The sequence below is a fragment of the Mustelus asterias genome, chromosome 11, assembly GCF_964213995.1.
Source record: "Mustelus asterias chromosome 11, sMusAst1.hap1.1, whole genome shotgun sequence".
NCBI classification, from domain to species: Eukaryota; Metazoa; Chordata; class Chondrichthyes; order Carcharhiniformes; family Triakidae; genus Mustelus; species Mustelus asterias.
In genome coordinates, this window is record NC_135811.1 from 72285856 (window position 1) to 72311908 (window position 26053).

The 26053-nt window shown below is 44.2% G+C and overlaps 1 protein-coding gene across 1 annotated transcript in view; it reads right to left on the minus strand.

The window, feature by feature from the left end:
• The window catches only part of ace (angiotensin I converting enzyme (peptidyl-dipeptidase A) 1), a 200629-nt gene that overhangs the window by 119275 nt on the left and 55301 nt on the right, over nt 1–26053 (minus strand). Inside the window, exon 2 of the mRNA XM_078223747.1 lies at nt 14055–14222. Within this exon, the coding sequence (XP_078079873.1) occupies nt 14055–14222 (168 nt within the window). The remainder of the gene's footprint in view (nt 1–14054; nt 14223–26053) is intronic.

Consider the following 26053-nt stretch of genomic DNA (forward strand, 5'->3'; position numbering starts at 1 on the left):
GGTTGAATTTCTAATACAAATGGAGGGAGAGAAAGTAGCGTCCCAAACCAGTGTCCTCTGCTTGAACAGAGGGGAGTACAATAGGATGAGGGCAGAATTGGCTAAAGTAGACTGGGAGCGCAGACTAGTTGGTAGGACAGCTGAGCAACAGTGGCGGATTTTTAAGATTTTTCTCAGTACTCAGCAAAAATATATTCCTGTGATAAAAAAGGAATGTAAGAAAAGGGATAACCAGCCGTGGATAACTAAGGGAATAAAGGAGAGTATTAAATTAAAAACCGATGCGTACAGAGTGGCCAAAACTAGTGGGGAATTAGAAGATTGGGAAAACTTTAAAAAACAACAAAGAACTACTAAGAAAGCGATAAAGAAAGGAAAGATAGATTATGACACTAAACTAGCACAAAATATAAAAACTGTTAGTAAAAGTTTTTACAAATATATAAAAAGGAAAAGAGTAGCTAAAGTAAATGTTGGACCCTTAGAAGATGAGAAGGGGGATTTAATAATGGGAAACGAGGAAATGGCCGAGGCCTTAAACAAGTTTTTTGTGTTGGTCTTCACGGTAGAGGACACAAATAGCTTACCGAAAATTGATGATCGTGGGACTGTAGGAGCTGAGGTCCTTAAAACGATTACTATTACTAAAGAGGTAGTGCTTGGTAGGCTAATGGGACTAAAGGTAGACAAGTCCCCGGGCCCGGATGGAATGCATCCCAGGGTACTGAAAGAAATGGCAGAAGTAATAGCGGATGCGTTGGTTGTAATTTATCAAAATTCGCTGGACTCTGGGGAAGTGCTGGCTGATTGGAAAACAGCTAATGTGATGCCACTGTTTAAAAAAGGAGGTAGACAAAAGGCGGGTAACTGCAGGCCGGTTAGCTTAACGTCCGTAGTTGGGAAATTGCTGGAATCCACCATTAAACAAGAAATAGCAAGACACCTGGAAAAAAATGGTTCGATCAAGCAGACGCAGCATGGATTCATGAAGGGAAAGTCGTGTTTGACGAATTTACTGGATTTTTATGAAGATGTAACGAGTGCGGTTGACAGAGGGGAACGGGTGGATGTGGTGTTTTTGGATTTCCAGAAGGCATTCGATAAGGTGCCTCACAAAAGGTTACTGCAGAAGATTAGGGTTGGGGGTAAAGTGTTAGCGTGGATTGAGGATTGGCTATCTAACAGGAAGCAGAGAGTTGGAATAAATGGGTGCTTTTCTGGTTGGCAGTTGGTGACTAGTGGCGTGCCGCAGGGATTGGTGCTGGGGCCTCAACTGTTTACCATATACAGAGACGATCTGGAGGAGGGGACCGAGTGTAGGGTAACAAAGTTTGCGGATGATACAAAGATGAATGGGAAAGCGAATTGCGTGGAGGATGTGGAAAGTCTGCAGAGAGATTTGGATAGGCTAAGTGAGTGGGCAAGGATCTGGCAGTTGGAGTATAACGTTGACAAGTTGGAAGGAATAATAGTAAAATGGACTATTATTTAAATGGTGAAAAATTACAACATGCTACTGTGCAGAGGGACCTGGGGGTCCTTGTGCACGAATCGCAAAAACTCAGTTTGCAGGTGCAGCAGGTGATCAAGAAGGCAAATGGAATGTTGGCCTTTATCGCAAAGGGGATGGAGTATAAAAGCAGGGAGGTCTTGCTGCAATTGTACAAGGTACTGGTGAGGCCGCAATTGGAGTACTGTGTGCAATTTTGGTACCCTTATTTGCGGAATGATGTATTGGCCTTGGAGGGAGTACAGAGAAGATTCACCAGGTTGATACCAGAGATGGGGGGGTTAACTTATGAGGAGAGATTGAGTAGATTGGGCCTGTACTCGTTGGAGTTTAGAAGGCTGAGGGGAGATCTTATAGAGACATATAAGATAATGAAGGGGCTAGACAGGGTAGAGGCAGAGAGATTCTTTCCACTTAGAAAGGAAACAAGAACTAAAGGACACAGCCTCAAAATAAGGGGGAGTCAGTTTAGGACAGAGTTGAGGAGGAACTTCTTCTCTCAGAGGGTAGTGAATCTCTGGAATTCTCTGCCCATTGAAGCAGTGGAGGCTACCTCGTTAAATATGTTCAAGTCATAGGTAGATAGATTTCTGATCAATAAGGAAATTAAGGGTTATGGGGAGCGGGCGGGTAAGTGGAACTAAACCACTATCAGATCAGCCATGATCTTATTGAATGGCGGGGCAGGCTCGAGTGGCTAGATGGCCTACTCCTGCTCCTATTTCTTATGTTCTTATGTTCTTAAATGCCCACGTTTGACCCATATCCCTCTATACCAATCATACCCATGTAACTGTCTAAATGCTTTTTAAAAGACAAAATTGTACCCGCCTCTACTACTACCTCCAGCAGCTTGTTCCAGACACTCACCACCCTCTTTGTGAAAAAATTGCTCCTCCTTTTGTATCTCTCCCCTCTCACCTTATACTATGCCCTCTAGTTATAGACACCCCTACCATGGGAAAAGATGTTGATTATCTACCTCATCTATGCCCCTCATTATTTTATAGATCTCTATAAGATTACCCCTAAGTCTCCTACGCTCCACGGAAAAAAGTCCCAGCCTGTCCAGTCTCTCCTTGTATGTCAAACCATCAAACCCCGGTAGCATCCCAGCAAATCTTTTCTGCACTCTTTCTAGTTTAATAATATCCTTTCTATAATTGGGTGACTAGAACTGTACACAGTGTTTCAAGTGTGGCCTTACCAATGTCATAGAATCATAGAGTCATAGAGGTTTACTGCATGGAAACAGGCCCCTCGGCCCAACTTGTCCATGCTGCCCATTTAAAAAAAAACCCCTAAGCTAATCCCAATTGCCCGCATTTGGCCCATATCCCTCTATACCCATCGTACCCATGTAACTATCTAAATGCTTTTTAAAAGACAAAATTGTACCCGCCTCTACTACTACCTCTGGCAGCTTGTTCCAGACACTCATCACCCTCTGTGAAAAAATTGCCCCTCTGGACACATTTGTATCTCTCCCCTCTCACCTTAAACCTATGCCCTCTAGTTTTAGACTCTCCTACCTTTGGGAAAAGATATTGACTATCTAGCTGATCTGTGCCCCTCATTATTTTATAGACCTCTATAAGATCACCCCTCAGCCTCCTACACTCCAGAGAAAAAAGTCCCAATCTATCCAACCTCTCCTAAAAACCCAATCCATCAAGTCCCGGTAGCATCCTAGTAAATCTTTTCTGCACTCTTTCTAGTTTAATAATATCCTTTCTATAATAGGGTGACCAGAATTACACATAGTATTTCAAGTGTGGCCTTACCAATGTCTTGTACAACTTCAACAAGACATTCCAATTCCTGTATTCAATGTTCTGACCGATGAAACCAAGCATGCCGAATGCCTACTTCACCACTCTGTCCACCTGTGACTCCACTTTCAAGGAACTATGAACATGTACCCCTAGATTTCTTTGTTCTGTAACTCTCCCCAACGCCCTACCATTAACTGAATAAGTCCTGCCCTGGTTCAATCTACCAAAATGCATCACCTTGCCTTTGTCTAAATTAAACTCCATCTGCCATTTGTCAGCCCACTGGCCCAATTGATCAAGATCCCATTGCAATCGGAGATAACTTTCTTCACTGTCCACTATACCACCAATCTTGGTGTCATCTGCAAACTTACTAACCATGCCGCCTATGTTCTCATCCAAATCATTCATATAAATGACAAATAACAGTGGACCCAGCACTGATCCCTGAGGCACACCGCTGGTCACAGGCCTCCAGTTTGAAAAACAACTCTCTACAACCATCCTCTGGCTTCTGTCAAGAAACCAATTTTGTATCCATTTAGATACCTCACCTTGGATCCCGTGAGATTTAACCTTATGCAACAACCTACCATGCGGTACCTTGTCAAATGTCTTACTAAAGTCCATGTAGACAACATCAACTGCAGTGCCCTCATCTACCTTCTTGGTTACCCTTTCAAAAAACTCAATCAAATTTGGGAGACATGATTTTCCACTCACAAAGCCATGTCTTGTACAACTTCAAAAAGATATCACAACTCCTGTATTCAATGTTCTGACCAATGAAACCAAGCATGCTGAATGCCTTTTTCACCACCCTGTCCATCTGTAACTCTACGTTCAAGGAGCTATGAACCTGTAGTCCTAAATTTCTTTGCTCTATAACTCTCCCCAATGGCCTACCATTAACTGAGTAAGTCCTGCCCTGGTTCAATCTACTAAAATGCATCACCACACATTTATCTAAATTAAACTCCATCTGCCATTCATCAGTCCACTGGCCCAATTGATCAAGATCGCATTGCAATCCTAGATAACCTTCTTCACTGTCCACTATGCCACCAATCTTGGTGTCATCTGCAAACTTACTATTCATGCCTCCTAAATTCTCATCCAAGTCATTAATATAAATGACAAATATTTGGACCATGTGTGTTGTCATGAGGTCTTTCAAGAAAGGAGACAAGTCTGATTGCAGTAACTACAGAGGAATGTGCCACCAGAAAGATCATTGCAAGGAACCTCCTCAATCACCTCCCAGTGACCAAGAAACTCCTTCCACAGCTGCACCGCAGCTTTCTTAAATAAGGTAAAAGTAAAGTTTATTTATTAGTCACAAGCTTACATTAACTCTGCAATGAAGTTACTGTGAAATTCCCCTAGTCGCCACACTCCTGTTCGGGTCAATGCACCTAACCAGCACGTCTTTCAGATTGTGAGAGGAAACCAGAGCACCTGGAGGAAACCCACGCAGACTTGGGGAGAACGTGCAAACTCCCCACAGACAATGACCCAAGCAGGGAATTGAACCCGGGTCCCTGGCGCTGTGAAGCAGCAGTGCTAACCACTGTGCTACTGTACCGCTTTCTGTGTGCTTTGTTTCTTAAGTTTGCAGCAACACTTTATTGTGGGGAACTTCCCATCCCTTCAGCCATCGGCCTTTTTTAAAATTTAAAATGCCAGCGCTTCTGTTTGTTCTGAACATCAGCAATTCCTTTTTATTATGTTTCTTTATTTTAACTTAAAGCCACAGCACCTGCTCAGCAAGATTAATTTCCCTTTTTTGTTTACTTTGTAAGTTTCTTTTGTACACCTTTGACACTCTTGACCAATTTTACAGGTCCTTTTCTGCGCCTGTCTTTTAGCTTCTTTAATGCACTGAGCCTGAAGGACTGCGACCTAGTCTACAATGTAAATATAGGTATTTTCTATATTTTGCTCACCCTTTTTGTGGTTTCTGATCCAGGGATCTTGCCATATTCTCTCTGTTGCCTACCCGTCTTGTGTCCATCTTCTCTGCCTCCTACATTACTCAGGATTTGGCAATGTCTTCTTAGTTGCACATCTTTCTATTTAGGCTTCAGTGTTCCATGCCTTGGGATATTGTTCTGCTTTCCTGCATTTAATTGCCACCTCTTTATCACCATTGATCACCAGCATCAGTCAGCATGGTACTATCACTAAATCCCACTCTGAGAGCATGACATATTATGTACTTGATATGGATTCTTTATGTTGCAGTGGTGGTGGCTCATTGATGAGATCTTGAGACTTATATGTTTATACATAAGCACTCTTATTGGTAGGCTTTAACTATGTACAGTTCCAAGTATGGTTTTGCATGGAGCTATTCCATGCAGGCATTATGCTTACTGAGTTCAGTTCTCGACTATTTTATGAACATGTGACTATGTACATCACACTGTAGCCAATGCAACTCTCCAGACCCACATTAACTCTCGCTCTGCTGAGCACCTTTATACTATAATGCATGCTCGCACATATCACCACACTACAAAGTTATGAGGGGCAAATTGGCTGTGGAAAATTCAATTATCCTGCCAAAAGTCGATTGACTTTGGCAGGACCAGGAGATCCCACCTTCTATGCCTGTCTCCATGGAGGAAGATACAAAACCTTCCAGAAATAGTAAGGAACCAAGGGACTAGTCAAAATGGAGTACTGAAGGAATTTATTAGTGAAAAAGTAGCAGAGCAGAAATTAATGCAAATGAAAGTTGATAAATAAGCGGCAACAGTTTAAAAAGCAGGAACACAGAACGTGGACAGTTTAAAAAGCAGGAACACAGAGCGGTGACAGTTTAAAAAGCAGGAACACGGAGTTTGTTTGTGCATTATATTTATTTATTTATTTTTCAGTTAAATTTGTGTAAAAAATCAGAGGTTTTTTTCCAAAACAGGAAGTAGGCCCAGCAGAAGCCTGGGAAGGTTTTGGAGGGTTTAAAAGTGCTTACCTTGGAGGTTTCAGCCTCATTGTTCCACAGGAGCAGGCTGAGGGTAAGGGAGTTTGTTTGTGCATTATATTTATTTATTTATTTTTCAGTTAAATTTGTGTAAAAAAAATCGGAGTTTTTTCCAAAACAGCAGAAGCCTGGGAAGGTTTTGGAGGGTTTAAAAGCAGGCTGCACTTTTGAGCGGGCAGCGTCGTTAGTGGGCAGCAGAGTGAGCAGGGGGCAGAGTTAGAGCTGAAGGGCTTTGGCTCAAAAGGGCTTCGGCGAGAACAGGCAGAGGCGAGAGTAGGTTTTTCTTTTTCAGAAAGTTTATTCCTGTTTTTCCCCAGAGTAAAAAAAAATGCCAGGCAAGATGTTGGAATGCTCCTCTTGCAGGATGTGGGAGATCAGGGAGACCTCCGGTATCCCTGACGACAGCACCTGCAAAAGATGCATTCAGCTGCAGCTGCTAGCAAAGCGTGTTAGGGAACTGGAGAAGGAGCTTGATGACCTCCATCTAATTCGGGAGAATGAGAAGTATATAGACAGTAGCTTTAGGGAGATAGTTACACCTAAGCAGCAGAGCACAGGAAATTGGGTTACTGTAAGGAGAGGAAATGGCAGTGTGAAAGGACAGGCAGAGCAGGGTTCCCCTGTGGCCATACCCCTCCACAACAGGTATACTGAATTGGATACTGTTGTGGGAGATACTTTACCTGGGACAAGCTGCAACAGCCGGAACTCTGATACTGAGTCTGGTTCTACAGCGCAAAAGGATGGGATGAAGAAGAGGAGAGCAGTAGTGATAGGGGACTCAATGGTCAGAGGTATGGACAGGAGGTTCTGTGGTCGGGACAGAGACTCCTGCATGGTTTGTTGCCTCTCAGGTGCCAAGGTCAGCGATGTCTCTGATCACGTGCACAGCATTCTAAAGTGGGAAGGTGATCAGCCAGATGTCGTGGTACACATCGGTACAAATGACGTAGGAAGGAAGAGTGAGGAGGTCCTAAAGAGTGAATACAAAGAGCTTGGAAGGAAGTTATAAAGCAGGACCCCGAGGGTAGTAATCTCAGGATTGCTACCTGAGCCACATGCCAGTGAGGGCAGGAGTAGGATGCTTGGGCGGATGAACACGTGGCTGAGGAACTGGTGCAGGGGGCAGGGTTTCCAATTCTTGGATCATTGGGACCTCTTCTGGGGCAGGTGGGACCTGTACAAGAGAGACGGGTTACACCTAAACTACAAGGGGACCAATATACTTGCAGGGAGATTTGCTAGTGTTATTGTGGAGCGTTTAAACTAGATTTGCAGGGGGATGGGAACCAGAGTGCCAGAGCAGATAGTGGAGCAGGGGTAAAAAGACAGGTTAGTTCAAGCAAAATCACAAATGGAAGGGTTGAGTGTGGTGGAAATAATCTTTTGAGGTGTGTCTATTTCAATGCCAGGAGTATTGTGGGGAAGGCAGATGAGCTGAAGGCGTGGATAGACACATGGAAATATGACATTATAGCCATTAGTGAAACTTGGCTACAGGAGGGGCAGGACTGGCAGCTCAATGTTCCAGGGTTCCAATGTTTCAGGCGGGATAGAGGCAGAGGGATAAAAGGTGGGGGGGTGGCATTGTTGGTCAGGGAAAATGTTACAGCGGTACTCAGGCAGGATAGATTAGGGAGCTTGTCTACAGAGGCCCTATGGGTGGAGCTGAGAAACAGGAAAGGTATGACCACATTAATGGGGTTGTATTATAGACCACCCAATTGTCAGCGAGAATTGGAGGAGCAAATTAGCAGAGAGATAGCTGACAACTGCAAGAAACACAAAGTTGTGATAGTAGGGGATTTTAATTTTCCACATATAGATTGGGACTCGCGTACTGTTAAAGGTTTAGACGGGGTAGAGTTTGTAAAATGTGTTCAGGAGAATTTTCTACATCAGTATATAGAGGTGCCAACTAGAGAGGATGCGATATTGGATCTCCTATTGGGAAATGAGTTAGGGCAGGTGATGGATGTGAGTGTGAGGGAACACTTTGGATCCAGTGATCATAATGCCATTAGTTTCAACCTGATCATGGATAAGGATAGATCTGGCCCTCGGGTTGAAGTTCTGAACTGGAAAAAGGCCAAATGTGATGAAATGAGAAGGGATCTGGGAAGTGTGGATTGGCACAGGCTGTTCTCTGGTAAGGATGTAAATGGAAAGTGGGAGGCCTTCAAAGGAGAAATTTTGAGAGTGCAGAGTTTGTATGTTCCTGTCAGGATTAAAGGCAAAGTAAATAGGAACAAGGAACCTTGGTTCTCAAGGGAGATTGTAACACTGATTAAGAGGAAGAGAGAGTTGTATGAAATGTACAGGCAGCAAGGAACAGATCAGATGCTCGAGGAGTATAAAAAGTGTAAGAAGCTACTTAAGAGGGAAATCAGGAGGGCTAAAAGAAGACATGAGGTTGCTTTGGCAGACAGAGTGAAGGAAAATCCAAAGAGCTTCTATAGGTATGTTAGGAGCAAAAGGATAGTGAGGGATAAAATTGGTCCTCTTGAAGACCAGAGTGGTAGACTGTGTATGGAACCAAAAGAGATGGGGGAGATACTAAATGGTTTTTTTGCATCCGTATTTACTGAGGAAATGGGCATGGAGTCTATGGAAATAGGGCAAACAGATAGGGAGGTCATGGAACCTTTTCAGATTAAAGGGGAGGAGGTGCTCGCTGTCTTGAGGCAAATCAGAGTAGATAAATCCCCAGGACCAGACAGGGTATTCCCACGGACCTTGAGGGAAGCTAGTGTTGAACTTGCAGGGGCCCTGGCAGACATATTTAAAATGTCAGTATTCACGGGGGAGGTGCCGGATGATTGGAGGATGGCTCATGTTGTTCCGTTGTTTAAAAAAGGTTCCAAAAGAAATCCGGGAAATTATAGGCCAGTACGTTTGACGTCGGTGGTGGGCAAGTTATTGGAAGGTGTGATAAGGGATAGGATCTACAAATATTTGGATAGACAGGGACTTATTAAGGAGAGTCAACATGGCTTTGTGCGTGGTAGGTCATGTTTGACCAATCTATGAGAGTTTTTCGAGGAGGTTACCGGGAAAGTGGATGAAGGGAAGGCGGTGGATGTTGTCTACCTGGATTTCAGCAAGGCCTTTGACAAGGTCCCTCATGGGAGGTTAGTTAGGAAGGTTCAGTCGCTAGGTATACATGGGGAGGTAGTAAATTGGATTAGACACTGGCTCAATGGAAGAAGCCAGAGAGTGGTTGTGGAGGATTGCTTCTCTGAGTGGAGGCCTGTGACTAGTGGTGTGCCGCAGGGATCGGTGTCGGGTCCATTGTTGTTTGTCATCTATATCAATGATCTGGATGATAATGTGGTAAATTGGATCAGCAGGTTTGCTGATGATACAAAGATTGGAGGTGTAGTGGACAGTGAGGAAGGTTTTCAAAGCTTGCAGAGGGATTTGGACCAACTAGAAAAATGGGCTGAAAAATGGCAAATGGAATTTAACGCAGACAAGTGTGAGATATTGCACATTGGAAGGACAAACCAAAGTAGAACGTACAAGGTAAATGGTAGGACTCTGAAGAGTGCAGTTGAACAGGGGGATCATAGAAATCATAGAAACCCTACAGTGCAGAAGGAGGCCATTCGGCCCATCGAGTCTGCACCGAACACAATCCCTGATCTGGGAATACAGGTCAGAATTCCCTAAAAGTGACGTCACAGGTGGATAGGGTCGTAAAGAGTGCCTTTGGTACATTGGCCTTTATAAATCGGAGTATCGAGTATAAAAGTTGGAGTGTTATGGTAAGGTTATATAAGGCATTGGTGAGGCCGAATTTGGAGTATTGTGTACAGTTTTGGTCACCTAGTTACAGGAAGGATGTAAATAAGGTTGAAAGAGTGCAGAGAAGGTTCACAAGGATGTTGCCGGGACTTGAGAAGCTGAGTTACAAAGAGAGATTGAATAGGTTGGGACTTTATTCCCTGGAGCGTAGAAGATTGAGGGGAGATTTGATAGAGGTGTATAAGATTTTGATGGGTATAGATAGAGTGAATGCAAGCAGGCTTTTTCTGCTGAGGCTAGGGGAGAAAAAAACCAGAGGGCATGGGTTAAGGGCGAAAGGAGAAAAGTTTAAAGGGAATATTAGGGGGGGGGGCTTCTTCACGCAGAGAGTGGTGGGAGTGTGGAATGAGCTGCCGGATAAAGTGGTAAATGCACTTTTAACATTTAAGAAAAACTTGGACGGGTTCATGGATGAGAGGGGTGTGGAGGGATATGGTCCAAGTGCAGGTCAGTGGGACTAGGCAAAAAATGGTTCGGCACAGACAAGAAGGGCCAAAAGGCCTGTTTCTGAGCTGTAATTTTCTATGGTTCTATGGTTCTAAATCCCCTGATGATCTAGATCCCAGGGTGTTAAAAGAGGTGGCTACAGAGATAATGGATGTTTTGGTGATCAACTTTCAAAATTCTATACATTCTGGAAACGCGCCTGCAGTTTGGAAGGAGCAGATATAATCACACTATTTAACAAAGGAAGGAGAGAGGAAATGGGGACTACAGACCCTTCAGCCTGACATCAGGGAAACTGCTGGAATTTATTCTAAAGGATGAGATAACCGTTCACTTACAAAATAATGATCTGATTGGGTAGAGTCAACATGGATTTATGAAAGGCAAATCATGTTTGACAAACCTTTTGGAGTTTTTTGAGGATATTACTAGCAGAATGGATAAGGGGGATACCAAAGGATGTGGTGTATTTGGATTTTAAGAAGTATTTTGAGGAGATGTCATGCCCAGGGTGGAATTTAACAGCGCTGGCATGGTGGGGGCAGGGCCATAAAATGTGGTGAGCCCTTCAAAAAAACTAGAAAATCCCACCTGCAGAAGGGGCTGTAAAATTTCACACATAAGGTTCGTGAACAAATTTAGAACACATGGAATTGGGGATTATCTATTGGCATGGATTGAGAATTCGTTAATAGACATATAACAGAGAGTAGGAATACATTTGGGTGGAATGGACGTGCAGATATTTTTTCTTAAATGGGGAGTGTTGATGTCAAAGGGACCAGGGTGTCCTTGTTTGGGAGCCACTAAAAGCTAGCATGCAGGAGCAGCAAGCAATTAGGAAGGCAAATGGTAAATTGGCATTTGTCACAGAAAGATTTGAATACAGGACTAAAGATGTCTTTCTTCAATTGTACAGAAGTTTGGTTGGACCACACCTGGAGTTGGCTGTACAGTTTTGGTCCCCTTACCTAAATAAGAATCTACTTTCCAGAGAGAGAGTGCAGCAGAGGATAACCAGACAAATTGGTGGGATGGTGGGCCTGTCCTCTGAGGAGAGCTTGAGAAGACTGGGCCTTTATTCTCTAGAGTTTGGAAGAATGAAAGGTGATCTCATTGGAACTTACAAAATTCTTAAAGGGCTATACGAGGCAGATCCAGGAAGGATATTTTCACTGGTTGGGATTAGGGATGGGGAAGTCTAGAGTCAGGGGACACAGTCTCAGAATAAGGTGCAAGCCATTTAGGACTAAGGTAAGGAAGAATTTTGTCACTCAGAGAGTGGTGAATCTTTGGAATTCTGTACCCCAGAAGGCTGACCCTGAGCATGATTAAGAAAAATCCATAGATTTCTCAATACTATTGACATCAAGGGATTTGGGAATAGCATAGGAAAATGATGTTGAGGTAGATAATCAGCCATGATCGTATGAATGGCGACGCAGGCTTGATGGACTGAATGGCTTACTCCAGTTCCTATGTTCCTACTCATGTCTCAAAACAAAACCTTAAACCTAAAGGGTAAGAGGAGGCAGTGGCATAGTGGTAGTGTCACTGGAATAATAATCCAGAGACCCAGGGTAATGCTCTAGGGATGCAGGTTCAAATCCCACTATGGCAGATGATGAAATTTGAATAGAAATCTGGAATTAAAAGTCTAACCATGCCCACAAAACCATTGCTGACTGCCATAAAAACCCCATTTCATTCACTAATGTTCTTTAGGGAAGGAAATCTGTCATCCTTACCTGGTCTGGCTTACATGTGCTACATTTGAATCCAGATCCACAGAAATGTGGTTGACTCTTAACTGCCCTCAGGGATGGCCAGCCAGCAATGCTCAAATCACATGAATGAATAAAAAAACCCCCAGCCAATTACATAGGAAGAGAGGTAACTAGTTAAGGCTTGATTATGCAAATACATCAATAGGTATTGCAGTAAATGAACAGTACGGAACCTTTGAACAAAAATGTTGACATGTTCAGCAAAAATAAATTCCACTGAAAGATTTAAAAAATTGACAAGAAAGAGGGATTTAAATTTCCCCAGTAAGAATACCTGAATTTTCAAAAGATATTTGATAAGATGTCCCCCACAGGTTTATAACCAAGATAAGGGCGCATGGAGTTATGGGTAACATATCAATATGCTGGAAGATATGACACTGAACAGGAAGCAAAGAATATGGATTAATAAAACATTTCGATGCTGGCAAGCTGTAACTAGTGGATTACTGCAAGGATCAGTGTTGGGACTTCAGTTATTTTATATCAATTTACATTAATGACTTATACTAAGAGATTGAGAGTAATATATCTAAGTTTGCAGGTGATATAAAGTTAAGTGGGAATGGGAATGAGGAGGACACAAAGAAGCTGCAAAGAGATTTGAATAGATTAAGTGAGCGGGCCACAAGGTGGCAGATGGAGTAAAATGTGGGGAAGTAAGAGACTATCCACTTTGGTTGTAAGAATAGTAAAGACCAATATTGTTTGAAAGGCAAGAAACTTGTAAATGTTGATGCCCAGGAAGACTTGGATGCATTTATAAAGGACCTTAGGAAGCTAGCATGCAGATAGAGCAAGCATTTAGAAAGTCAAAAGGCTTCTTGGCCTTTTAAGGTAAAGAAATTAGAGTACAAGAATGAGGAATTCCTGCCGTAATTTTACAGGAACATTAGTGGGAGCACACCTGGAATACTGTAGACAGTTTTGGTTTTCATTTCTAAGGAAGAATATAATCATATTAGAAGATGGTGAAAGATGATTTCACTTGGTTGGGAAATCTTATTTCTTCACACAAAGGGATGGGAACACTTGGAATTCTCTGTGCCAGAGGGTTGTGGATGTTACATTATTGAATTTATTCAAGGCTGAGATAGACAGATTTTTGATTTCACTGGGAATCAAGGGATATAAATTATTTTTATATATTTATGGGATGTGGGCGTCACTGGCTCAGCCAGCACTAATTACTCAAGCCTCAGGGCATTTGAGAGTCAACCACATAGCTGTGGATCTGGAGTCATATGTAGGCCAGACAGGAAAACAGATTAGCGAACCAGATGGTCATTGCACTTTTAATTCCAAATTTTTATTTCAAATTTCAACATCTGTAGTGGTGGGATTTGAATCCAGGTTCCCAGAGCATTACCCTGGTTCTCTGGATTACTAGTCCTGTGACAATGCCACTATGACACTGCCTTCATGAGAAGAGTAGGTGAGAAAGTGGAGTTGAAGTAGACTATCAGCTATGATCTCAGTGAATAGAGGAGCAGGCCCAAGAGGCTGGGATTGTCTACTCCAGCTCCTAATTCTTTTGTTCTTTTCAAAAAAATTGTCTTTGGGTTCTGACGCAAACTCCATCAGGACACAATGTCTATTATTCACAACATTGTCCCCAGTTTGATTCCAAGATGAGTTGGGGAGGTCAGTGATTGCTTTGGGAATGTCAGTGATGCAGTTACAGCATTAGTGTGGACAACAGTGTTCCTGGGGTGACAGTGCTGATAAGACCAAAAGCTTACCTGCTTTCTCTCATTGAGAGGGAGGTTGGCAGCACCTAGGATACCAATATTATTGATGAGTTTTGTCAAGGTTTTATCTGTAAAATTGTTCTTGATATCATTAAACAGCTCCTTTGCTTTCGAGGCCCAAAGTTCCACAAAGTTCTGTTCTTCCAGGGAGGCATTGATCTGTGTATCAGAAATAAGACCACACATTAGTACAGTAGCATTAACAGCCTGCTTATGCCAAACTCCTCCATCACCAGCTTCACCTTATCTCTCTTTGCAGCGAGGCACAAGACTTTCAAGACTAAGATACCTTGGCCAGGATGATTGACCATGAAGGCAACATGGCTGCCCTTCATCAGACATTTTGAACAAAGAATACCGGGTAGCCATTGGGAACAAGAATCCTGAGCCAACTGTAGTGGCCTTGCTGCATCCATCTAAAACCAGCTCAGCAGAGACTGAAGATAGAAAACGCAAACTTCCAAGAACAGCAGGGGCTATCAAAGACTTGGGCAGTGTTAGAGAAATCCCTCGGGTGAGCCTTATCAATCTACCTGTCCTGGGAGTGTTTGATGGAGACAGTGTAGAGGGAGCTTTACGCTGTATCTAACTCCATGCTGTACCTGCCCTGGGAGTGTTTGATGGGGACTGTGTAGAGGGAACTTTGTTTTGTATCCCCAACAGTTTACTTCTACTTTGTTAAAGTTAAAGTTTATTTATTAGTCACAAGTAAGGCTTACTTGTGACTCTCACTGCAATGAAGTTACTGTGAAATTCCCCTACTTGCCACCGTCCAGCACCTGTTCGGGTCAATACACCTAACCAGCATGCTGCTGTGCAGAAGGACTTGGGTGTCCTTGTGCAAGAATCACAAAGAGTTGGTTTGCAGGTGCAGCAGATAATTAAGAAGGCAAATGGAATTTTGTCCTTCATTGCTAGAGGGATGGAGTTTAAAAACAGCGAGGTTATGTTGCAGCTGTATAAGGTGCTGGTGAGGCCACACCTGGAGTACTGTGTACAGTTTTGATCTCCTTAATGAGAAAGGATATACTGGCACTGGAGGGGGTGCAGAGGAGATACACTAGGTTGATTCCGGAGTTGAGAGGGTTGACTTATGAGGAGAGACTGAGTAGACTGGGACTACACTCATTGGAATTCAGAAGAATGAGGGGAGATCTTATAGAAACATACAAGATTATGAAGGCAATAGATAAGATAGAAGCAGGGAAGTTGTTTCCGCTGGCAGGTGAAACTAGAACTAGGGGGCATGGCCTCAAAATATGGGGGAATAGATTTAGGACTGAGTTGAGGAGGAACTTCTTCACACAAAGGGTTGTGAATCTGTGGAATTCCCTGCCCAGTGAAACAGTTGAGGCTACCTCATTGAATGTTTTTAAGGCAAGGATAGATAAATTTTTGAACAGTAAAGGAATTAAGGGTTATGGTTAGCGGGCGGGTAAGTGGAGCTGAGTCCACGAAAAGATCAGCCATGATCTTATTGAATGGCAGAGCAGGCTCGAGGGGCCAGATGGCCTACTCCTGCTCCTAGTTCTTATGTTCTTATAATTAGAACATAGAACATAGAAAAAATACAGCACAAACAGGCCCTTCGGCCCACAAGTTGCGCCGGTCATGTCCCTACCTACCTAGGCTTATATATAGGCTTACCTATAACCTCAATCCTATTAAGTCCCATGTACTCATCCAGAAGTCTCTTAAAAGACCCTATCGAGTTTGCCTCCACCACCACTGACGGCAGCCGATTCCACTTACCCACCACCCTCTGAGTGAAAAACTTACCCCTGACATCTCCTCTGTACCTACTCCCCAGCACCTTAAACCTGTGTCCTCTCGTAGCAGCCATTTCAACCCTGGGAAATAAGCCTCCGAGAATCCACCTGATCTATACCTCTCAACATCTTGTACACCTCTATCAGGCCACCTCTCATCCTTCGTCTCTGCAAGGAGAAAAGACTGAGCTCCCTCAGCCTATCCTCATAAGGCATGCCAACCAATCCAGGCAACATCCTTGTCAATCTTCTCTGCACCCTTTCAATCATTTCCACATCCCTCCTGTAATGAGGTGACCAGAACTGAGCACAGTATTCCAAGTGGGGTCTGATGAGGGTCTTATAAAGCTGCATCATTATCTCCCGACTCCTAAACTCAATCCCTCGATTGATGAAGGCCAGCACACCATACGCCTTTTTAACCACCTCCTCTACCTGCGAGGCCGATTTAAGAGTCCTATGGACCCGGACCCCAGAGTCCTTCTGATCCTCTACACTACTAAGAGTCTTACCCTTGATATTATACTCCTTCATCCCATTTGATCTGCCAAAATGGACCACTACACATTTATCCGGAGGGAAGTCCATCTGCCACTTCTCCTCCCAGTCTTGCTTCCTATCTATGTCACGCTGCAGCTTCTGACATCCCTCCAACCTACCCACAACACCACCAACCTTTGTGCTGTCGGCAAACTTACCAACCCATCCCTCCACTTCCTCATCCAGGTCATTTATGAAAATGACAAACAGCAAGGGTCCCAGAACAGATCCCTGGGGCACTCCACTGGTGACCGACCTCCATTCAGAAAAAGACCCATCTACAACCACTCTCTGCCTTCTGCAGACAAGCCAGTTCTGAATCCACAAGGCAACAGCCCCTTGGATCCCATGCCCTCTCACTTTCTCGAGAAGTCTTGCATGGGGGACCTTATCAAATTGTTTGCCATATCCTCTCAAATCTGCATCCCTTGTGTTTAAGGGAGTGCATATGGAGGCTATACCAGGGGAAATACCCAGAGTGAGAGAATATGGTTTTATTGAGGGCTGTGCTGTCTGTGTTCATAACATGGCTCTGGCCCACGCTTTCTCTGTGTAACACTCTCCAGCCTGTTTTCTGTGCATAACACACTTTGGACTGTATTTACGGTCTGTATCACACTCTGGCCTACTTTTCTTTTGTGTAACACACTCTAGCCTGTCTTTTCTGTATGTAACACACTCCTGCCTGTGTTTTGCTCTGGCTTGTGTTTTCTGTGCAAAATGCACTCCAGCTTGTGCTTCCTGTGTGCAACACAGTCCGACCTGTCTTTCCTGTATGTTTAATACTCTCTGGCCTGTGCCTTCTGTGTAGAGCACATGCTGGCTTGTATTTCCTGTGCATTAACACAATTTGGTCGAGCGTTTTCTGTGTGTAACACATTCTGGTCTGTGTTTTGCACCAGCTTGTGTTTTCTATGCATTAACACACGTTGGCCTGTGTTTGATGTGTGTGATGCACTCTGACCTTGTTTTCTGTGCATAACATTTCAACCTGCACTTTTGGTGCTGAACATGTTTTTGCTTGTGTTTTCTATACATAACATACTCTGGCCTGTTTTCCCTGTGTGCAGCACACTCTGGCCTGGGGTTTCTTACGCTCCAGCCTATGCTTTCAATATGTAATACACTCTAGCCTGCGTTTTCTGTGTGAAATAAAGCCTGGCCCATATTTTCTGTGTGTGTAATACACTCTGACCTATGTTTTGGTGTCTTAACATATTCCGATTTGGTTTTTCTGTGTGGTGAGAGATGATCTGCTGGGTATCTCTGTTAGCCATTGTACCGCCGGTTACCTGGTCAGTGACATCTGACCTCAGTGGCATTCTAATTACCGACCACAGGTAGAAAATTAAATCTCGAGGCAGTTTCTGTGAAAATTGCTTTGACTGAAGAAATTTGCTGTTGCAATTGACGTGGGAGTTGTGTTCCAAAAGCAATACTGGAAAATGTTAGATGGTTGTGTTGGACATAATGTTGATATCTACAAGGTCACCGTGTAGTCAAACATCACTGCAAACATTTCATCCACTTTAATACACAGTCTGATTAGCAACTAAAGGATATAATTTTTCAAGAAATTCTCAAAGTTGCCTGCCTCAGGCCTTGCTGGAACAATTGCATCAAAGATCAGAATGAAATAGACCTCACTCAATATTTTCAGCAGTGGTTGGTTTGTTACCAATTGCCTTCCTCCCTGAGTGAAAGAGATGCAATATCAAACAATGCTCCTGATCACTATCCAGTGACTGCCACTCAAATATTGGACAGAAAAAGAACATTGGATTAACCTGTGAAGTCTCACCACTGGTGATATTTTGACAGTGATTTAAACCTTTAACAGCGTTGAGCTGATGACTCAAACTGATGACTGGAAACAAGGATTTTGTGCCTAATGTAATTGCTGTTTTCTGTATTGCAAAGAGAGTTGGAGAATGTCCATCCTTTGTCCAATTCAAGGGTTTGATATGGAGGCACCTCAGACTTGGTCTATACTGTGGAAAATTGAAGAAAACTACAATGGACAGCACCAACTGCTGTACCTGGCTTTTTACCACCTCAAAAAAGCCTTTGACCGGGATTTTCCGCCCTCATTTCCGATGGGCAGGAGAGCCGATGGAGGTGGAGAATTCAACCTCAAATGGCGTTTACACCAGCAGGATTTCCATTCAAATTGTCCCCACCCTCTAGCTAATGATGTAGAAAGGTTGGGAACCCCATTACCATACATTTACATCTCAGTAGGGGCTTCTTCATTATATTATCCTCCCATGTTCGGAATTCCCTCCCCCACTGAAGGAACAGAACGTCACACTGGCAGGGTTTACAACAAATCTGGACCAATGGGGACCTGGCAAATGCTCCCACGCAGGTACAGCCCCCAGGGGGCCGGGGGGAGGGAGGGGGATGGAAAGATCATGCCCAGACAGCACCCCAGTGGTGCACCTGGCTGTACCCCCTGGCAGAACCCCCTGTGGGGCAATGTCTAGGCAGTGTCCTGTGTTTGTGGGGGTGGGAAGGAGGTTCCACGGGGACTCTTTTTTAGTGGTTCTTAAATTTGACCACCCTGAGGGCCCTCAGAAATCTGTCACATCCTCTGTTGACTCCACAATCACACGCCAGCTGTGGTCCTCACCAATGAAACCACCACAGACCCTATCTCAATGTAGGCTGGGGTCAAACAAGGCTGTTATAAAGTTTTACAGTTCATTTATTAGTGTCACAAGTATGGCTTACATTAACACTGCAATGAAGTTACTGTGAAAATCCCCTCGACGCCATACTTCGGCGGCTGTTCGGGTACACTGAGGGAGAATTTAGCATGGCCAGTGCACCTAATCTTTCAGACTGTGGGAGGAAACTGGAACACCCGGAGGAAACCCACGCAGACACGGTGAGAACATGCAGACTCCGCACAAACGGTGACCCAAACCGAGAATTGAACCCAGGTCCCTGGCCATGTGAGGTAGCAGTGCTAACCACTGTGCCATGTCTCATTGCACCAACTTGCTTCTGTATTCTCCTCACTGCAATACTGCATCTAACCTCAAGAAAATTGCCCACAGACGTGGAGATAATCTACAGAATAAAAATGTTCAATTTACACCACCTCCAATCGAAAACCAAAATAATTCCAATTTCAGTCATCGCGCTTCAGTATGCAAATGACCCTTGTTTGTGTGCTCACTCAGAAACTTGTCAGATAAAGGTCTGACACATAAAGGGTCAATGTGAGTCTGAGTACAGTACCACCCACACAGTGATGTAAGTGAGCGCATGACACAGACCCAGGGGCCATGTGGTTTTGAGTAGAAATTAGTAATACTTAAGAGAGACCTCCCAGCCTATATACATTACTGTACATGTGTAAGTAGTTCTAGTAATTGAAAAATACTTGCATTTAACCTACTGAAGGCTATGAAGACATATTTAAGACATGTGGTTCTGTAACCAACACCCTCTCAACAAAACAGAGCTCCAGGTCATTGCAAAGTCCTACTTCAAATGGTGTCACGGTGGCACAGTGGTTAGCACTGCTGCCTCACAGCTCCAGGGACCTGGGTTCAATTCCTGGCTTGGGTCACTGTCTGTGTGGATTTGCATGTTCTTCCCCTGTCTGCGTGGGGGGGTTTCCTCCGGGTGCTCCAGTTTCCTCCCACAGTCCAAAGATGTGTGGGTTAGATCGATTGACCATGCTAAATTGCCCCTTAGTGTCCTGGGATGCATAGGTTAGAAGGATTAGCGGGGTAAATATGTGGGGTTATGGGGATGGGGCCTGGGTGGGATTGTTGTCGGTGCAGACTCGATGGGCCGAGAGGCCTCCTTCTGCACTGTCGGATTGTATGATTCAAAGCACATGAGTAAATGGACCTTTCATGAAACATCCAGAAAACTAAAGTCCTCTTTGAACCAGCTCCCACAGTACAACAACCATTAAGGACAGTTTGGCTGGGTTTCCCTTTGAGATTGTTATTAAGCAGCACTTATGTATAATTAATGATACCTGCCAAATCTTTGCACATATTCTCTTGAATATGATTTGGGGCGATCCAATGGAGATGTTTCAGATGTTAGGGTGGATAGAGACAAACTATTTCCTGGGGGAGTCCCAGAACAAAAGGGTCACAAGCTTAAAATTTAATTGAAGCCATTTAGGAGTGATCTCAGGAAGCTTGTATTGATGAAGTTATGCTACCATCAATGTTTCCTCTAATTTTTTTCCAAGTGCGTGGGCGATTATTTTAAGTGCACAGCCTCTTTAATTTTTTTGTAGACCACACATTGGGGTAAGTTCAATTGCGCGGTCTGCACAGCAACTTTCATGTTGCTGAGTGGACTAGAGGAAACGTTGACTTTCTTAGAATGAATTGTGGAACATGTTCAAGGGAATGAACAGCTGATTCCTGTTCCTGTGTTAACCCAAGTCAATTGAAGGCTGACAAAATATGTTTTATTGTCACAGGAGATGTGAATGGAGCAGAACTCTGTGAGATCATCAGCAAACAAACCCTCTGTTGACATGCAATAGTGTGTGAGCAGAAATTTCTTCCAATGAAATATTGGGAAAACTGAAACCATTGGTGGGACATTAGGTGGGATTTTACGGTCTCGCTCACTCCGAAACCGTAAAATCCCGCCCAAGATCAACGGACCTTCCCATGTTCCGCGCCCCTCACCCGCTCCGATCCCTGTGGCGGGTGGGGCGGTAAAATTCCAGCCATTGTATTTCGCCTTGTGAGGAGCTGCCAACCACATGTCCAAGATATCACTAAAACTGCCTTTTTCCACCTCCTTAAGATTATTCAATTTCTCCCCTGTCCCAGCTCACCTGAAGTCCTGATTCATCTGATAACCCTGGATTTGACTATTACAATACACCCCTGGATGTCCTCCCACATTCTGCCCTCTGTAAACTTGAGCTGATCCACCACTCCACTGGCAGTTTCCTAACTCACAACTAATCCATTCATCCATCAGCCTGTGCTCGCTGAACTACATTGGCTCCCTGTTAAGCAATGTCTTTCAATCCTTCTATCCACCTTATCTTGAAAATGTCTTCTACAACTTTAATTCTGGCCTCTTAAGCACCCTGATTTTAATTGATGCGGCATTGGTGGCCAAGTCTTCAGTTCCCTAGGCCCCAGGCTCTGGAGTTTCCTCCCTACACCTCTCTATCTCCTTTTCCTCCTTTAAGACACTCCTTAAAACTTAATTCTTTGGTGGAACGTATAATTATCTGACCTAATATATGCTTTGAGGCTTTATGTGGAATTATGCTTTATCGTATCTCTATGCTGCATCTTGCAAGCTTTTAATATGTTAAAGGTGCTATATAAGTACAGACTGTTGTAATTACAAGTTGTGATTTGATGGAGGAAGGTCAGTTGTTGATCAATCCATACTTTCTTTAGTTGTGCAATTAAAGAAAGTATGGACAGTTCTCTGAGGAAATCCTATAGTTATGTACAGTAATGCAATAGTGCAATAGATATGTCACTGGAATAGGAACCTAGAAGCCTGACCTAATAATCCCATGGGATCCCATCACAGTAATTTGAGAATTATGGGGAGGCAATGGCCTAGTGGTATTATCACTAGATTATTAATCCAGAAACTCAGCTAATGTTCTGGGGACCCAGGTCCGAATCCCACCACGGCAGATAGTGGAATTTGAATTCAATTTTAAAAAATCTGGAATTAAGAATCTACTGATGACCGCGATATCGTTGTCAATTGTCGGAAAAACCCATCCAGTTCACTAACGTCCTTTCGGGAAGGATATCTGCCATCATTAAGCGGTCTGGCCTTCATTTGACTCCAGAGCCACAGCAATGTGTTGACTCTCAACTGCACTTTTTTAAGGGGGAGAGCAGGAGGGCAATAGTTATTGGGGACTCGTTAGTTAGAGGGATAGATAGGAGGTTCTGTGGCAGCAAAAGAGACTCGAGGATGGTATGTTGCCTACCGGATGACAGGGTCCGTGACGTCTCGGACCGTATTTTCCGGATTCTTAAGGGGGAAGGGGAAACAGTCACAAGTCGTGGTACACATTGGTACCAATGACATAGGTAAGAGAAGGTGATGGGGATTTAAAACAGGAATTTCGGGAGCTGGGCTGGAAGCTGAGAGCCAAGACAAAACATGTGGTCATCTCTGGTACGTTACCGGTGCCACGTGATAGCGAGTTGAGGAACAGGGAGAGAGTGCAGTTAAACATGTGGTTGCAGGGATGGTGTAGGAGGGAGGGTTTCAGATACGTGGATAATTGGAACACATTCTGGGGAAGGTGGGACCTGTACAAACAGGACGGGGTGCACCTGAACCAGAGGGGCACCAATATCCTGGGAGGGAAATTTGATACGGCTCTTCAGGGGGGTTTAAACTAATTTGTCAGGGGAGTGGGAAAAGGAGTTGTCGTCCAGAAGTCAGTGTTGAGGGTGGTGAGGTATTGGGGAAGGTATCAAGGTCAAGGGTGGGTACCGGTAGACAGGAAGGTGGGTTGAAGTGTGTCTCCTTCAATGCAAGGAGCATCCGGAACAAGGTAGATGAACTTGGGGTGTGGATTGGTACTTGGGACTACGATGTTGTGGCCATTACGGAGACGTGGGTAGAACAAGGACAGGAATGGTTGTTGGACGTTCCGGGGTATAGATGTTTCAGTAAACGTAGGGAAGCTGGTAAAAGAGGTGGAGGAGTGGCATTGTTAATCAAGGATAGTTTAACGGCTGCGGAAAGGCACTTCGAGGGGGATCTGCACACTGAGGTAATATGGGCTGAAGTTAGAAATAGGAAAGGAGCGGTCACATTGTTAGGCGTTTACTATAGGCCCCCAAATAGTAATAGAGATGTGGAGGAAGAAATTGCTAAGCAGATTATGGATATGTGTGGGGGTCACAGGGTAGTTGTCATGGGGGACTTTAACTTTCCAAATATTGATTGGAACTTTTGTAGGTCAAATAGTTCGGATGGGGCAGTTTTTGTGCAGTGTGTGCAGGAGGGTTTCCTGACACAATATGTGGATAGGCCGACAAGAGGTGAGGCCACATTGGATTTGGTACTGGGAAATGAACCGGGCCAAGTGTTAGATTTGGTTGTGGGAGAGCACTTTGGAGATAGTGACCACAATTCGGTGTCTTTTGTTATTGCAATGGAGAGGGATAGGGCCGTACGGCAGGGCAAGGTTTACAATTGGGGGAGGGGTAATTATGATGCGATTAGGCAAGAATTAGGGGGCATAAGATGGGAACAGAAACTGTCAGTGAAAGGCACTAATGAAAAGTGGAACTTTTTCAAGGAACAAATACTGGGTGTCCTTGATCGGTATGTCCCTGTCAGGCAGGGAGGAAATGGCCGAGTGAGGGAACTATGGTTCACGAAAGAGGTGGAATGTCTTGTGAAAAGGAAGAGGGAAGCTTATGTAGGGATGAGAAAACAAGGTTCAGATGGCTCGAATGAGGGTTACAAGTTAGCAAGGAATGAGCTGAAAAAGGGGCTTAGGAGAGCTAGAAGGGGACATGAGAAGTCCTCGGTGGGTCAGATCAAGGAAAACCCCAAGGCTTTTTACTCTTATGTGAGAAATAAAAGAATGACCAGGGTGAGGTTAGGGCCGGTCAAGGACAGTCGTGGGAACTTGTGTATGGAGTCAGTAGAGATAGGCGAGGTGATGAATGAATACTTTTCTTCAGTGTTCACCAAGGAGAGGGGCCATGTTTTTGAGGAAGAGAAGGTGTTACAGGCAAATAGGCTGGAGGAAATAGATGTTCGGAGGGAGGATGCCCTGGCAGTTTTAAATAAACTGAAGGTCGATAAGTCCCCTGGGCCTGATGAAATATATCCTAGGATTCTTTGGGAGGCAAGGGATGAGATTGCAGAGCTTTTGGCTTTGATCTTTGGGTCCTCACTGTCCACGGGGATGGTGCCAGAGGACTGGAGAGTGGCGAATGTTGTTCCTCTGTTTAAGAAAGGGAATAGAAATGACCCTGGTAATTATAGACCGGTTAGTCTTACTTCGGCGGTTGGTAAATTGATGGAAAAGGTCTTTAGGGATGGGATTCACGACCATTTAGAAAGATGCGGATTAATCCGGGGTATTCAGCACGGATTCGTGAAGGGCAAGTCGTGCCTCACAAATTTGATTTAATTTTTTGAGGAGGTAACTAAGTGTGTTGATGAAGGTAGGGCAGTTGATGGATTTTACATGGATTTTAGTAAGGCGTTTGATAAGGTCCCCCATGGTCGGCTTATGATGAAAGTGAGGAGGTGTGGGATAGAGGGAAAGTTGGCCGATTGGATAGGTAACTGGCTATCTGATCGAAGACAGAGGGTGGTGGTGGATGGAAAATTTTTGGACTGGAGGCAGGTTGCTAGCGGAGTGCCACAGGGATCAGTGCTTGGTCCTCTGCTCTTTGTGATTTTTATTAATGACTTAGAGGAGGGGGCTGAAGGGTGGATCAGTAAATTTGCTGATGACACCAAGATTGGTGGAGTAATGGATGAGGTGGAGGGCTGTTGTAGGCTGCAAAGAGACACAGATAGGATGCAAAGCTGGGCTGAAAAATGGCAAATGGAGTTTAACCCTGATGAATGTGAGGTGATTCATTTTGGTAGGACTAATTTAAATGTGGATTACAGGGTCAAACGTAGGGTTCTGAAGACTGTGGAGGAACAGAGAGATCTTGGGGTCCATATCCACAGATCTCTAAAGGTTGCCACTCAAGTGGATAGAGCTGTGAAGAAGGCCTATAGTGTGTTAGCTTTTATTAACAGGGGGTTGGAGTTTAAGAGCCGTGGGGTTATGCTGCAACTGTACAGGACCTTGGTGAGACCACATTTGGAATATTGTGTGCAGCTCTGGTCACCTCACTATAAGAAGTATGTGGAAGCGCTGGAAAGAGTGCAGAGGAGATTTACCAGGATGCTGCCTGGTTTGGAGGGTAGGTCTTATGAGGAAAGGTTGAGGGAGCTGGGGCTGTTCTCTCTGGAGCGGAGGAGGCTGAGGGGAAACTTAATAGAGGTTTATAAAATGATGAAGGGGATAGATAGAGTGAACGTTCAAAGACTATTTCCTCGGGTGGATGGAGCTATTACAAGGGGGCATAACTATAGGGTTCATGGTGGGAGATATAGGAAGGATATCAGAGGTAGGTTCTTTATGCAGAGAGTGGTTGGGGTGTGGAATGGACTGCCTGCAGTGATAGTGGAGTCAGACACTTTAGGAACATTTAAGCGGTTATTGGATAGACACATGGAGCACACCAGGATGATGGGGAGTGGGATAGCTTGATCTTGGTTTCAGATAAAGCTCGGCACAACATCGTGGGCCGAAGGACCTGTTCTGTGCTGTACTGTTCTATGTTCTATGCACTCTGAAATGGTCCAGCAAAACCATTCAGTTCAAGGGCGATTAGAGATGGGCAATAAATGTTGGCCGGCCAGCGACATCCATGTCCCGCAAATGAATAAAAAAAAACTGGAATTCAGTTAAAAAAGCAATCTGAAGAAAAAGTGCTATGAAGCTGTCGTATTGTTGTAAAAAATCAAACTGGTTCACTAATATGCCGTAGCGAAGAGAACTAGTCATCCTTCCCAGATATATGAATGCAGTCTTTTCAAATTATTAACTGCTTAGTTGTTGGCAAACTGCTGAAATAAGTAACAATAACAGCAATGTGGGAGCATGCTCAC